Source organism: Chelonia mydas, chromosome 5 (assembly GCF_015237465.2).
Source record: "Chelonia mydas isolate rCheMyd1 chromosome 5, rCheMyd1.pri.v2, whole genome shotgun sequence".
Lineage (NCBI taxonomy): Eukaryota > Metazoa > Chordata > Testudines > Cheloniidae > Chelonia > Chelonia mydas.
The window spans coordinates 40,404,565-40,420,199 of record NC_051245.2 but is presented as its reverse complement, the minus strand read 5'-3'; the positions used below and the strand labels follow the sequence as shown (position 1 = coordinate 40,420,199).

Below are 15,635 nucleotides of genomic sequence, written 5' to 3'. Positions count from 1 at the left end.
CTTCCTTGTTTGACTCAGTAGTGACTATGGGATAATTTACAGTCTTATTAATTCTTTCTAGAATTGGTGACAAAGTTCAAAAAGATTAACTTAAGATATGTAAACTGTCTGAAAGAAAATCCAATATTACCAGTGGAATTTAATTCAAAGTGAATAAAGCAAAAAATCACCTTAGAACAAGGTGAATTGATAATGTAATTAAATGTTCTAACATGTTTTAAAAGTCTAGTGTAGACAAGGCACTGTATACTTCAACATGCTATAACTGCTCAAGTTTAAAATCTAGGCTCCCCAGTAGGCTTTAACTTGATCAGTTTAGCACATATTAAAAGCAGAATGCCTTAACTGCATTAGATTTTTAAAACTAGTTACTAATATGTATTAGTTAACACATTCTACCATCATACCTTTTATCTTAGTCTAGACAAGGCCTAAGAGGTCCTGGTGCCATCTCTGAGTAAAGCAGATGCCCCAGATGAGGTTATTAGGGGTGGAATGGACAAAAGAACAGAGGCTCAGGATTTACAGGCCTATAGGAGGGAATAGCCATTGTAGTATTGCAGCTTTCTCCCTGTGGGATAATGTTAGCATGTACTCTTCCTCCCATGTAGTTTTCCATACAAAACTCAATTATGTTGAGGAGTGAATTTCACCCTTTGTAAGTACATATAGTTGGCTGACAGTGATCTCTGTTTTGCTATTTAATGCTTTTATTTAAAGCTATAGTCTGCAGGACCTCTATTCATTGTAAACAGATGCCTGTGTGCATGTCCATTCTTTTTCCATCTTAAGATATAACTTGCTTCTTAATTCCAGAGATTTGACTGTTCACAAGTTATGACACTATAAAGAAGGCCACTGAAACTGATTTCATTTAAAGCACTGTAATATCAATTCTTCCAGCTGAATCAAATGTGTATAAACAATTTGGATAAGTATTAATCAAACAGTTATTTATTTCAATAATGTAATTTTTTTTTATTTATAATTATTTTCAGTACCCACTGCATTAGCAAGAGGATGTCAGCTAAGTTCTTTTCCCCCTGTGGAATGAGAGGATTTGATAATCATTTTTACAAATGATTGTTCTAAAACTTTCTATTGGCTCTCCTAGGAAAGCAATAAATAAATAGACGTGACTCAGTATGTGACTGTGGATGGAAAATTGTTCTCTGCTTTCTGGTAAGTAGTAACGACAGCCCACCAGAAAATTATTTACAGATTCTGAAGCAGATCACAAAGAACTTTGACTCACTTTTTTTTTTGGTGAATGACAACATTAAGAATGTAACCCCTCTTAACTCTGCTACACCCTGCTAGAATATAATTCACTCAGAACAAGAGGAGGACATTGACAGCCTTCTCCAGGAACTTGTTTCACACCTACAAGTTTTTTTCTTCTTATCTCAGAGATTACATAGCACATTTAAGCAATATTTTGCATTAATCTAACCTCTGCCATTTGGACCACATTGACACACCAAGACAGGTTTATGTACCTCACACGTCAGACCCTATCAAGAAACTTGGTAGTGGCGTTTTGATAAGGACACCATACCCTCCTGAACTTGTTCTAAAAACGACAGCAGCAAAACACTCATCTACTCTTACTTTTTAGTGACCTTGTTGTCCCCTTATTTAGTTGTGTTACCAACTGCTTTATTGTATGTGTATATAGCTTAGAAATTTATACAACCAAAAATGCCATATTCTCTGGGATTTCAGATATATTTTTTCTTTTGTACACGCTTCCATTATGTGCTAGAGAAATCTGCATGATGTAGGGTTATTTAAATTTGCAGCTTCCTCTGGTGGCTTTAAGGTCATTGCATGCTAGATGTAAAGTCTTTAATAACAAGAGTCTGAGATTAGTTTCGCAATTTCTGTGTCTCAATATTGAGATAAATAAATAAACCTGCAATACTGACAAATCAGTAGAGAAGATGAAATTAGAGGAAGGGTACTTTGTAATAACGACTCTTGTTCTGGGAGTCTAAGCTTCTTATAAACATGTGATTTAAATTATTGCTCTTTTTTCCATATTAATTGCTATTTAAATTTGGATTCTAAAATGTTCTCAAGCTTGTGAAATAACATTTCCAAACTTGTAGATTATCATGTCTTTCCAAGTAATTTTTTGGATATGTTTCTCAAGATGAAGAAAATTTAACCACACCCTCAAATTAAATTTTGATTGAGTTTCAAGAGAGCTGGGAACATTGTACACTTTGTGCTGGAAGTCTGGAATTTTTAAATCTATCTTCTGAACTTTGTGATACAGTGAAGAACCCAATTTCTTAACTAAACAAAAAAATCAATCATCTGTAAATGGATTTAATCCTACCATTTAAAAAAATTAAATCTTAAAAAGCCTGTACAGCTGGTGGGAATATTTTTTTTTTTCATTCCTTAACCTTTTCATTTTGGCAAATATCTTTCCTTCACTGTCTTGAAAACATACCTTCTGATTCTATTCTCAATATTTAATTGCTATACATTGATTTAAATGATGACCAAAACTATTATATATTTATTCAGATTTCAAAAATGTTTAAAGAGAGCTTGGATTATGCACTGAGAGCACTTGCTTATTTTACTGCACATTTCATAAAACAAAGACGATAGCTGTATTTCAAAATCAGACAACAGGTTCTTGAGAGATTCCTTTTCACACTTGTTAAGTGATATTTTTAGGAACCACAGCTATTAAAGGGCCAATGCTTTATTACACTTTCCAAGACAGCTCTAGATAGCTTTACATTCATTTCATCTCCTTTCTTTTTTCTCCCGCATTATCTTTTTGCTTTGTTCTCTTCTCCTCTTATTTACAGGATTCCGAGGATCATAGATTTCAAAAGTGTCTTCATCCTGCATGCTTGCATCTTTCACTTTTCTGCTTCTGTCCTCAAACTGAAGTACATGTGACAACCTAAAAAAACCCAAACAAATCATAGTTCAAGCTTGCTGAGTGAAAGAAGAAGTGACATTAGAAATGGTAATTACAATATCCCTGGCAAAATGTACTGTTGTGAGATGGTCAGAAAATGCAAAAATGAGTTTACTACTACTTTATATTCCAGGGTAACCACTTTTATTTTCAAATTTAAATGTTCTCGTATCAATGTTGTCTGATGGTCTTTTATTTCTAGTATTGAGTCCTTTTGTCTTGTTTCTATTTGATGCACCTTCCGAGATGAGTTAAATATAATCTTTCCAGAAACTGAGAGTGTTTTTCAAGTTTTCCTATTAGTCACTATGGACTTTCCTTTTAATGCTTATGGTCAGCATGATTGTAGGCCTATTTCTACTTTTGCACTGAAAACTCCTACAGTCAGTTCAGGGAATGCATTCTACAGGATCGCAACCTTTAAGATTAAACAGGGAATGCATCAGTCCTCCTGTTCCACTTTAAACTGAACATGCTTTCTCATTCATAAATAGGCTTGGAAGGCTTAGATTTTTATTGGTAAATGTTGGTAAACCCAGATTTCACCATACAGACAAACCCATGACAAAATGTTTCCACTGATAATCAAAATTTACCGATAGACAAAGTCAGAAAAATGCTGCTTGAGAACTTAGGGTTTGATTTAAGAATATTTACTCTGTGTATTATGATGTGATTTTGACAGTTTGTATTTTAATGCTTATAAAGCTTTAACTTTTTGCATCTCAACATCTACGGTCATTAAATAAATATTATCTGACTCCCTTAATGTCTCACAACCATGAAAACTTAAATGGATAAAATTGAAAAAATGCTTATATAAAATGGATATTACCTGTCAAAATTATAAAACATAAAAACTGAATTCTGCCAAGTCTTTTCTTAGATTAAACTCTAATGCTGCTCTTCAAGCCAACTTTTTGTTTCTACTGTTGATTTGAAATCTTGACCATACTGGTAGTTCTCCATTTAATAACATTCCCAGTGGTCTGAAACTATCAGCATGTTCTGGAGTCATTGGTGTCTTGTTGGCATACTCAGGGGCAGGAAAGCCTGGAGTTGATCAACTCTGATCTTATTAGTAGGTGTCACTGAAGTGGGAATTAGTATGGAAGATGTCAGAAAACATGAAATTTTAGGCTAGCCAAAATAGAATCTTAAAGGGAATATAGTTCAATTGTTTTACTCTACTGAAAAAAGACAAAACAAACTGGGCATACGTACAGATTTACCAGTTGTAAAACAATGTTCTTCACTGACAAGTCAGATACTTTTCTAACTCACAACATGCTGAACTGGATGCCATTTGACTTTATATACTTAAGCGTGCCTATTGATTGTAACATTTTAGATGAAGCCCCCTCCCCCACCACCACTCCATTAATTTCTACTTCCACTCAGAAGAGAGAATTTCTATGCAAAACTGCTATTTTTGAATTGGTACAAAAGACAACTTTAAAATTTGAAAGTTCCATACAAAAGGTGACAATTTTCATTTGCATTCAATGTATAAGAATGAATATAACAGTGGAGTACACTTAAATCTAATACATAAATGTTGTGTTCCATTTCCTATCTGTGGATCCAGTTGTGCAACCACTATTAGTTCACACTTCTGTGAGTAGTCTCATTGAAGTTTTCGGGCACTACTGGCAGTAGCAAGAACTACACTTGAAAATAATGGCTTGTCTGCATGGGCACTTTAGTCCATAGTAACTTGTATTAGTGAGGATTGAAAAAGCCTGTGTACATATGATGCAAACCTTTAAAGCACACCCTCTCCCTAGTTGGTGCAAGTTCTGGAGCCCTGTTACCTAAGTGTACTAAGTTTGATGCGAATTAAGTTAGTGCAGATTATTGTTCGGTAGACAGAATGCTGCTGCAGACAACTTTGACAGTCCTCCAGCAGCTTTACAATAGTCCTCAAGCAGCTGCTTGGAGCTGTGGTGAGACCCTTGATAATCTAGCCATCTGGGGAGAAATGAGGTTGCAGGCAGCTTTTGTGGCCAGCCACCACAATAAGAAATTGTTAGAGGAAATCTTAAAACAGATAGTTGAAAAGGGTCACTACCGGGATGCCTCTCAGTGCTGTATAAAAACCAAACAGCTAAGGCAAACGTATAAAGACAGCAATGATGACAGAAGAATATCCATTACTGGCCATTTGACCTGTCTATTTTTTAAGGATGTGGAAAGGCATTTTTAGCTACATGACACGATAGAACCCAACGGCCTTGCAGGGACAATGAGGAGGACAGAGAAGCTATCTCCCTGAACAGCCAGGATCTCTTCAGAACTTGGGACTCAGAGAGTGGCCATACAGGAAGCCAGCCCAAATTCCCAGTTTTGGACACATGAAGAAGAACCTACAGAGCCTATCAAAGGGACCTTGGCATGTAAGTAATCGTCCATGCTGTTGTTATGTTATACTGCTGTACTAATTTTTTTTCTCAAAAGTGCCCCATGGGCGGATGTGACCTGGGGGCCTTTCTGAGTTTTTCGTCCCATCACCCAGCCATACTCCCTCTTCCAAACCTGTCCCCTTCATTCTGTCCCCCCCTCCCCCCCCAAACATTTACAAAATGGCAACTGGGCCAGCTAGGCAATCTGTCACATCCTGAGGCCCCAGTCGTCGGCTCTTTTCAAACCCATGCCGTGCCATGAAATGGGGGCACTACTAATTCCCTTCTCTCTACCCACATCTCTCCTGCCCAGCGATCATAGCCCTACCCCCAGCCTCTGGATAACACAGGGTATTGGGAACACCAGCAGATGTTCCCTGCCGTAGCCCTGCACCTGTGCTCCCAGGGTCATTCCCCGCCCAGCACAAGCACAGGGCAGTGAGAGCACCATCATGTGGAAGTTCAGCATATTCAAGCGATCCAATCCACTTGGCAATGTTGAGCCCTAACACTCAATCTCAGAAGGACATGAAGTAGCAAAGGCAAGTTGTTCACTCATCTGTGAATAGGAATTGCCCCCATCCACCACACTATATTTGAATTTTGAACTTTTTCAATTTAAATCTGTTTATTACAATTGTTAGCAAAATGTGTAATGTATTTTATTCCTGGCAGTTATGTACTGGCGTATATTGAGCAATAAAAAAATTGAAAATTACAAAGAATCTGCAATACAGGCATGGTACACAATAAGTACAAATTTTCACAGGTAATATGGTCTTACAAAATAACAACAATATAGGCTCAAGATAAAAAGTGCGACAACATGCCACTTTTACCACCCAAAAAAGCAACTCCAGTGCTCACAACATGGATAACAACTGCACATCTTCAGGCACCAAACTCCAGGTAAGAACAAAAAGCATCTCTGACAGCATTAACTTGGTGGTTTACACTTTTCAGTGGATGCCTTAATGGTTGCTCATGGTGTTCAGCAAATCTCTGTACCTCCACCTCCCACTCATTGTTAAGACTTTCTCCCATCCACAAATGTTGTGAAAAATACAACCCATAGCTCTTATCCTAGGCAAGTTTTGTTCTGCAGCTTCTAACCCAGTCATAAAGACAGCACCATATAGCTTTGTGCCTGCCCAACGCACACTCCACTGTCATTCTGCAACGACTGAGGTGATAGTTAAACTGTTCCTTTTCTTCTCTCCAATGGCCTGTGAGCAGCTTCATAAGCTAGAGAAGCAGATAATAAGCCGAGGTCTCTCACAAAGGCTGGAGCAATCTCTATACCATTATTGTCCATAGTGATCCTGGGGCCAAACTTTCCATTATTCATTAAAGGTAACCTGATGTGAGTTCTGAAAGATCCTAGCATTGTGGACCTTTCCAAAACACCCAGTATTTATGTTTGTAAATCTGCCATGGCAGTTGACCAGGCCTTGGAGAAATAGTCTTTTCTGTTTATAACCTCCAAGGTCTGATGCGGCAGGGAAAAGATAGGCACATTGCTCCCATCAATTGCCCCAATACAGTTTGGGAACCCCACATGTGCAAAGCCATCAATAATCTCCTGAGCACCAAGCTGTATACCTTGGTTCAACAATACCTCTGCACAGCAGCACACACCTTCATGACAGTGGCCCCAACAGTCAATCTCCCCATCCTGAAATGGTTGGCAATGGATCAGTTAACAGTCAGGAGTGGCTGTCTTCCATATGGCAATGGTGACATCTTCCAGATGGCAACGGCAACATCTTCTCAACCGGTATGGGACACCACATGTTGGCATGCTACTACTGTAGCCCCAGGGTCAATTCAGCACAGATCTCCAAAAAGCTGCCGTCACCACCCTGAAATTCTGTCACCATTGCTGGTCATCCCAAGTTTGAGGAACGATTCTCTGCCACCAATCGATGCTGGTTTCCCAGGCCCAGAAATGGCACTCCGCTGTGTGAAGCTGCTCCAGGAAAAAGCTTGCGTAGTAGCAGTTCCTCATTGGTGTCCCTGCACCTCCTCCATCCCCTGCTGCTTCTGGAGAAGCCACTGTTGTAGTCACACCATCTGCTTGATGGCATGGCAGCTGAAGCCCAAAACCAAAGACACCCAATGCCAACAGCTTATATAAAGCACAAACAGCCTTTGCCTATTTGCAGCTGCCAGCATAGCATATCTGCAGAGCATTCTTTCATCCATGCTTGCCAACAGGAATCTCAACTCAGTTGCCATATAGACAAGTGCTAAGTGTTTACAGGACTGTGTAATAAGGCCGTTCATGTTTTTAGTAATTTGTATGCATTAGCAGATGCTTGGGAAAGACATGAAATCTTAAAAAAATCAGCATCAGTATGAAAGTTTCATCACAGGATGAAATATTGTTTTACCATGCTTATACAATGTACTAAAACCTGAATGAAAGACGCCGTTTTTCACAAAAGCTTGAAGCACAAACCTGAAAACGTAACACTTTTTATGGATAACTTCTCTATAATTACATCTAATTTTCTCATTTAATAGAAAGCAAAATGTTTTAACTTGTTTTTCTTTCAACGTTTGTCTTAAAAAACCCCCAAAAAACAAAATCCAAGAAAGCGACTGATTTTCAGCACAATAAACTCCTGACCCACGTGCTTTATAAATTACTGACTGTAGTGAATTGAAAGCATGCTTACATTTTACAATGTCCTATGAAAACATACATGCATATTTGTCAGACTTGTTCCAGTATATAACGGGTCAGTAGGTTATAATTCTGTGCACACTAATAATGCTACAATGTATTTTGTTCATCCTTGTGGTAACTCATGATTGCAAATTTGTAGTTTAATTCTAAAAGATACTGAACAATTATTTATTTTAGTTGACACACTTACTGCATTTGTCTTTTTCTTCTCAGCTTATTCAATATGAAAATTAGAGTACTGTTCTCTAAAATTAAGATACAAAAAGAATGACAATATTCTTTGGAAGTGTTACACACACTTTGTATACATTTCATAAAGTGGTGCTTTCAGTTTTAATAGATAACACCACACATTTGCAGGACAGGATTGATAGAAATTAAGGTCAAAATGTGGGATTCTCACACAGGGCCTGTTTCCCAGCTAGCTGGGCTACAGATGCTGAGCTGGGTGTAGACTAGGTATAATCTACTCCTTTCCCAAGGCTGGGGGAAACCAGGAAGGAGATTGTGATTTTGAGTCCGTCTCTATCCTGGGACAGAGGAAAGAGAGGGCCAGGGAGAGAAGTATGAGAATGGCTCTGTAGCCTGGTGATTAAAGCATAGCTGTATTAATTTAGATAGACTATATGGACCCAAAGAGTCAAAGGTGTTAATATAACTCAGTCACTGGCCAACATTAAAGCTGTTTTAAACATGGTTCAGGTTTAGTATACAGAGACCTCAGTCTGCTTAGTAGCATGGCAAACACATAATTAAACATCATTTTTTTATTAAAATGACCTGTTATTAAAACCCCCTTGACAGTCTCTTAGATGGTATTAAATATTGTAATTGTTGTCTTTTTTGGGGAAAAGATAAGTTAGTTGAGATGGGTTGTTGCTGTTAAAGTCTGAAAATAAAACAAGACAAAGACATACAAAAGGGGAAAGAAAAGAATAACAAAGATAGGAAATGCACCTTCTATATCTGTGACACTCTGTACCTCAAAGCAGCATCCCGGAACCCCCATATTCACCGTCATATAATTATGATGTTTTATACAAAGTATGCCTTGTGAGGTATCATTTAAAAAATTGATCTGTTGAACACTAACATCCTATTGGATTGTATGTACTATCATTGTATGTGGAAATTATGAAGTTTTGCTGTGTGTGTGTGTGTGTGTGTGTTATTGAAATATGTTGTGAGGTTGGGAACAGCCACAACCAGTCTTTCAGGTACAACAGTGGAGTAGCCAGATGTGCTGATGGCCCATTAAAGGGAAGCCACAGTCTCAAGAACTGTATACAATGGAGACTTCTCAGAGAGAGCACGTATACAATGGAAACTGCTTGACACATGTCATAGCAAAAGATCTTTCAAGCAAGCTGGGAGAAACTATGAAGTGAGGAAGTGACATCATGGCTTGGCCTCACCCCCCCACAACTCACCATTTGGAAATACATGTGGAGTACAAAGTCTATAGAACTCAGATTGTGAATTTACTTTTATTTCTTAGGTAACCAACTTTGATCTCTATGCTTACTTCTTATAATCACTTAAATCTATCTTTCTATAGTTAATAAATCTGTTTTATATTTTATCTAAAACAGTGTTTTTGTTAAAGTGCTTGGGAAATCTGAGCTCAGTTGACAAAGGCTAGTGTGTATCTTCTCCACATCGAGGGAGGGGTGGACTGGGTAATGAACTTACACTGGTCAGGCTTCTGACCTGGGCAAGACCGTATAGTTCTGAGGTGCAAGGCTGGGGAACTGGGGGGAATTGGCTCAAGCCTCTCTGCTGTTGGTTCATGAGTGGTTGGGAGAAGCATTCATGTAACTCAGTTGGGTGTGTCCCTGCCTGTGGATATCTGTAAGTACAGTACCTGCCAGAGGTTTGTAGCTTGCCATCATCATCAGTGTGAGGGATACCCCAGGTTGGTGGGACAGAGGGCTCAGTGGTCCCACAGTTCAGATTGCACCCCGGGAACCCCGTCACAGTGTCTGGTGTTTATTTTCACTTACAACCTCACTGGTGGAAAAACAGGCATGACACACAGTCTTGTCAGCCATTCTGAGACCTGGTAAACTTGTACCAGCATCGGGTTGTTTAGGCTGCATTTAGCTGCCTCTTTCTGGTCATAGGCTTACAGCAGTGTGGCAAAATATACTGTCTTGGCCAGCTAAGCCAGACTCTTATTAAACAGAAGAAAACAGAAGAGGGATAGAACAGAGAAGGAATAAGATGGGGAAGGGAAAGGACAAAAGGAAGGAGGAGGGAACACAAAGTCTCACTGCTCAGCTGGTGTTCAGGATTCAGTCAGAACTGGTAGAATTGGCAGAATCATCTGGATCCCACTCTTTGGCCTGGTTTGGATCTCTCAGGATCAGGATGAAGGTCCATCATCGCAGGATGATGGTGAAGCTCACTCCAATGGCAATTTTTCTCCCAAAGTCTCTTTTCTTAAGGACCACAAAAGGGAATAATGGGTGGTATAGCCTGTCCTCCCATCATTTTGTTCACAACAGGTCTAATTTCCGACACACCAATTCTGGTTCACTGATTTCTGGTTCCATGTTTCTTGTTTCCCAAGCATGATCTTAACACAGTCCTTGAGTTATATCTGTAGGCCTTTTTGTTTGGACCAATCCAGTCTGTCTTCCTTTTGCACCTTTTCCCATCAACGTTTGTTGTCATAGGTTATAGGTATGTGATCGTGTCATCCTATGAACGTTGTACAGTTGAGCTCACAATTAGGGTAAAACTGGAGGTCCAATTATCACAAGAGCACTCCCCTGGGAAGTGGGAAACCCAGGATTCAGTCTCATGGATTGCCACCCCTGTCGCGCCGCGGGGCTAAGGCAGGCCCCTGGGGAGGGGGGTGGTAGGGCAGATGGCTAGGCGCGCGCTGCCCTCGCCTGCAGGCACCAGGGAACCACAGCCAATGGGAGCTTCGGGGGAGGTACCCGCAGTCAAGGGCAGCGCACAGAACCCTCTGCTCACCCCTCCCCCCCGCCCCAGGGGCCACAGGGATGTGGTGCCAGCTGCTTCCGGGAGTGGTGCAGGGCCAGGGCAGGCAGGGAGCCTGCCTTAGTCCCGTTGTACTCGGCTGCCACACTGGAGCCACTCACGGTAAGCGGTGCCGGGCCAGAGCCCACACCCCAAACTCCTCCTGCACCCCAACCCCCTGCCCTGAGATCCCTGCCACACCCTGCACCCCTCCTGCATCCCAACCTTCTACCGCATCCCCACTCACCTGCACCCCAACCCCCTGCCCTGAGCCCCCTTGTACATCTCGCATCCCTCCTGCTCCCCAACCCCTTGCCCTGAGCCCCCTCCCAAACCCCGCACCCCAACCCCCTGCCCCAGCCCTACATTCATGGGCCTGCATGCAATTTCCCCACCCAGATGTGGCAATTTCCCCACCCTCGGGTCAAAAAGTTTGCTCACCCCTGAGCTAGACACACAAATGGGCTTATGTGCCAACAACTAGGTGCGATCGACATTCTCAACCCCCCCCGTTCAGCTGCCACTTAACCTTGCAGGTGCCTAAGGTCTCCTAGCATCTAAGTCTCCATTGGTAGGCAAGTGCTCCAGTGAAGAACTCAGCTGCAAAGAGCGAAGGGAACAAGTTCTGCCATCTTTCATTTTGAGTGCCTTCAAAATTTGTACGCACCAATGGCTGCATGTCAAAACTAGGCCATTGTACATTTATTAAAGCTAAAAGCACAAATAAGAATTTTACCTAAATGTAGGTGCATATACAAAACAGAGACTGGCTAAGAATGTGGCTGTTGCTTCTGCTATCAAGAGGCACTGAGATAAGCAAGGCACAACTTTTCTCATGCTAATTAGCAATAGTCCCTCTATAGACCTGAGAGTTAAACTCCCACTAGCAGCCATATACACGCCTAGAACATGTACAAAAACTACAAATCCCTTCCACATTTAGATCAAATAAGTTCATCACAATGAATATTACAATAAATACCAAAGACATGAATATTGTAAATTACCATCACTATATTTTATATAGATTGTCAGTTCACTCCGTCAGTGAGGTAAAAGAGAAAACAGCTGGGATTTATAATATTCTGATCACTGTCTGAGTATACTTTTGGATATAACTACAAGGATTTCTAAATAATTTGTTAGCCTAACATGGAACTTCATTTTCTTGTATTGTTTTTGTTCCTTCAGTCCGAAACTAACCACAAGCAAAACGCCACTTTTTTCAGAGTGATATTTGAGTGATTCCTCTTTCTTTAAATTATGCCCTGCTTATAAAATAAAACTTTCCTGAAAATACTATGAAATCAGAGTGTTCAGAAAGTACAAGCATAAATAACAGAGAAAATGTTGCAACGTTTTCCTCCTGTCACCCTCATGATATATAGCCAGTAGATAGAATTGTAGCCCATATGAAAAGACAGACAAAACAGATGAGTGAGTCCACAGATCAAAGCAAAAGAGGTTTCTCTTCCTAGGAAAAAGAAGTTAGCTGTTCTGGAAGAATGAACTCACTGGCACTCTTTTCACTTCCAGCAGAGTAATGGGTGGCATAAGAAGAGGAGAAACAGAAGAGACCAAAAAGAAAAATAAATTGAGGAAGAAAGGTAAAGAATGGAAAAGGAAAAGAATGAGTAACAAAAACAAAGAGAATAAAGGGGAGGCCGACCAAAATGCAAATAATGGAAAATAAAAAGGAAGAAAAAAGCCAGAGAAAAGGGTAAAAGAATGAAAATTGAAAACAAGCAAAGAATTCAAATCAAGGAAAGAAAAGGAAAGAAAACACAGGACTGAGACACAAAAACAAACAAACAAAATAAAAACCAGAATGGCAAAAAAATGTGAAAAAGCAGGTTTTAAAAGAGGAAATGTTATATACATTGTAAAACAAAACTAAGCCTGCAGCCCCTCCCCTCTAAGCTGATGTACCACAGCTAAGAACACGGTTCTTAGAACTGCTCTGGCGCCCAGTATACACTAATGCTCCCACCATTGCTAGTACCAATGGAGCTGATCTGGTGCTACAGCAAGTGAGAGAACTGTACAAAAATCTGAGTGTAGGCACAGCCCTAGTTTACTGGGACAGACAATAAGTGTCCACTGTTCCCAGGGTCGGCCTTAGGGTAGGCCCTGGGAGAACTTTCTTTAGCACCCTTTATGTACTGCTTCCCCAGCAGCGGGCGGCCGCTCAGCAGGCAGAGCAGCAGCAGGTGGAGCAACGGTGGTGTTGCAGGTGTCATGCTGCTGGGAGGGTGGAGAGGGGAGGCGTGTGAGCGCCTGGCTCCTGCCCCACAGCCCCTTTTATCCTCTCCCACTGCCTACCAGGTGGGCACAGCCCTTCTGCAGCCTCTTGACCACGGCGCCTTGGGCAGACACCCATCTTGGCCACCCGTAAGGCTGGCCCTACCTGTTCGTAAGGCAGCCTTTATCCACCACTATTGCTCCTTGCAATAGAAGACTCTAGAGGAGTTCCATCACCATTTCCCATCTGTCATATCTTAACATTATCTAGCTATCCAGTTGGCTTTGGATGCTATACCCTTCACTCTAGTATCCACACACACCAAAAACTCCTGCTCCCTAAAATAATTAAACTATTTTTCCTGAAAGCTGTGAAGAGAGAGAGAGAGATATTGTTAATCTCTGTTCTTAAATGGTTGGGAGGCGCTTAGATACTAGAGTACTAAGGGGGGGGAGAGGGAGGAAGGAAGGCACATAAGTAGCTAGACCAATGGACACCAAACCTGAACCTCACCTGAATACATCTGCTTGAGCGTGGTCTCATTTGTTTATGTGACCCACTTGGTGTTGTAAAAACCATGTCCCTGTGCACCATTCCTCCAGGACTTCTGTCCATCCATCCACAATATCAAGCTATGAAAGCCCCTACCGTAGTAGCACCCATTCCATTGCCACAGAAGCAATATGGTCTCTCCCTATATCACATTTCCATACGTCATGGACATATTTTACCAATCACCATCTTATAATTTCCATAAGTTTTGCAATTCACTGTCACTAATTATCTATCATCACGTAATTCAATTGGTGACTTAACTGTCCACTGCCAACTGATTTTACTTTATCTGTCTCGTTACACTGTCCTTAGTTTCACCTCTGCCCATTCCTGTGTTCCTCTTCCCCATTTTACTCTGTTTCCCTCCACTATCAGATTACCTCTGCTCTCCTCCAAGTTCTTGTACTGTGTCAGAACATTTCAGCTCCCTTACCTCAGTTTCACTAAATTGACAACTTCATTAAAAAGAATGAATTAAGGCTCTTTTGCTCACAGACAGCAGAATATTAATTGCCAGTCACTACATAAAGATGTTAAAAATATTAATCATGGTGAGTACCACATGTCCTGGAATGGTTAGAAAAACATTTCCAACATCTGTTGAATAGTATGCTTTTCTAATCATCCAGACTATTGAAATAATACTGAGGAAAAATGAAAACTGAAGATAATACTGAGAAAATCACCACATAATATATTGATAAGGAATTTAAAACCAAAATAATTGTGTTTTTAGTCCTCTATATAAAATGATTAACTTGTGGAACTGGCTTTATTATTCCATATCCCAAGACAATATTGAATAGTTTTTACCTCTTTTAAACAAACATAGCTCATTAACAAATTGGCCTTAACTTAGTAGATGGAACTAGCATATATTTTTTCGGATTTTAGACTGACCTCAGATCATTATAATACTGATTCACAGAAATCACCTTAAATTGTCATTACAATTTCAGTCTAGACGAAGGTGAAATTTAAACACTGTTGGTGGGCTACACTACTTCTGCAAGACCTGAAAAGCTGAGAGTATATTAAAAAAGGCAAACTGGGTGTATTTACTTTATCAAAAGGCAATACTGTGAAACCTAATTAGTAGAACTAAAATAAAGGATGTACAGTGTCTAAAATCCAAACAAGAACAATTACTGAATAGAAGATAATTCAAAAATAAAAATCTTGGGTTATTATTAAGGTTCATGCTTCGAGCAAAAATCACCCTAATTTTTAAGTAATTAAAATTGAATTAATAAACTTATATCTGTATTAAAGTCAGATCATATATGTCTCATAGCATTGACTAGCACATTGGAAGGGAATAGTGTATATAACAACCACTGGAGAAAGATCAGATCAACTTACTTTCTTCAGAATATTTAGCATATAACCTCAGAAGAATGACTAAATATATCCATTTGGATCAGTTAATCAGCAACTCTTGTTACTACTTCCTTTAGAGGCAGAAAAGACTTTGGTCTAGGCTGAATGAACATTTTTCTTTGAAGTGTTGAACAGATGATATCACCTAGGCTTGCTTGTTGAAGTAGTTCATTTTACTACAAGTCTTTCCAGGTGTCTCCACTGCCAGAATGGATGCTGGAGAAAACAACATTATCACACCAGCAATTTATGGGTCCTCTAAAATATCAAGGAAGGACCTAGAAAAAATATTTTTTTGTGTTTTCTCCTATGCCTGCAGCATAAGATGTACATACCTTTTTGGACAAGTACTTTTTCAGGGATTCTTAACATAATATTCAACTCAGATATTTTCATCAAATTACACGATTTCTCAGTTATCACCACAAA

The 15,635-nt window shown here is 40.0% G+C and overlaps 1 protein-coding gene across 5 annotated transcripts in view; it reads right to left on the bottom strand.

Annotated features, from left to right (window-relative positions):
* Positions 1 to 868: 868 nt before the first annotated feature.
* Positions 869 to 15,635, bottom strand: part of CWC27 (CWC27 spliceosome associated cyclophilin) — a 209,690-nt gene continuing 194,923 nt past the window's right edge. For 3 of the 5 annotated variants that reach the window (XM_007058988.4, XM_043546330.1, XM_043546328.1), the window contains one exon: positions 869 to 2,929. In XM_007058988.4, coding sequence (XP_007059050.2) covers positions 2,767 to 2,929 — 163 coding nt within the window. In that variant the 3' untranslated portion in view covers positions 869 to 2,766. Of the gene's footprint in view, positions 2,930 to 9,288; positions 10,483 to 15,635 lie in introns of those variants that run through there. The other 2 variants (XM_037902906.2, XM_037902907.2) reach the window with 2 other exon arrangements.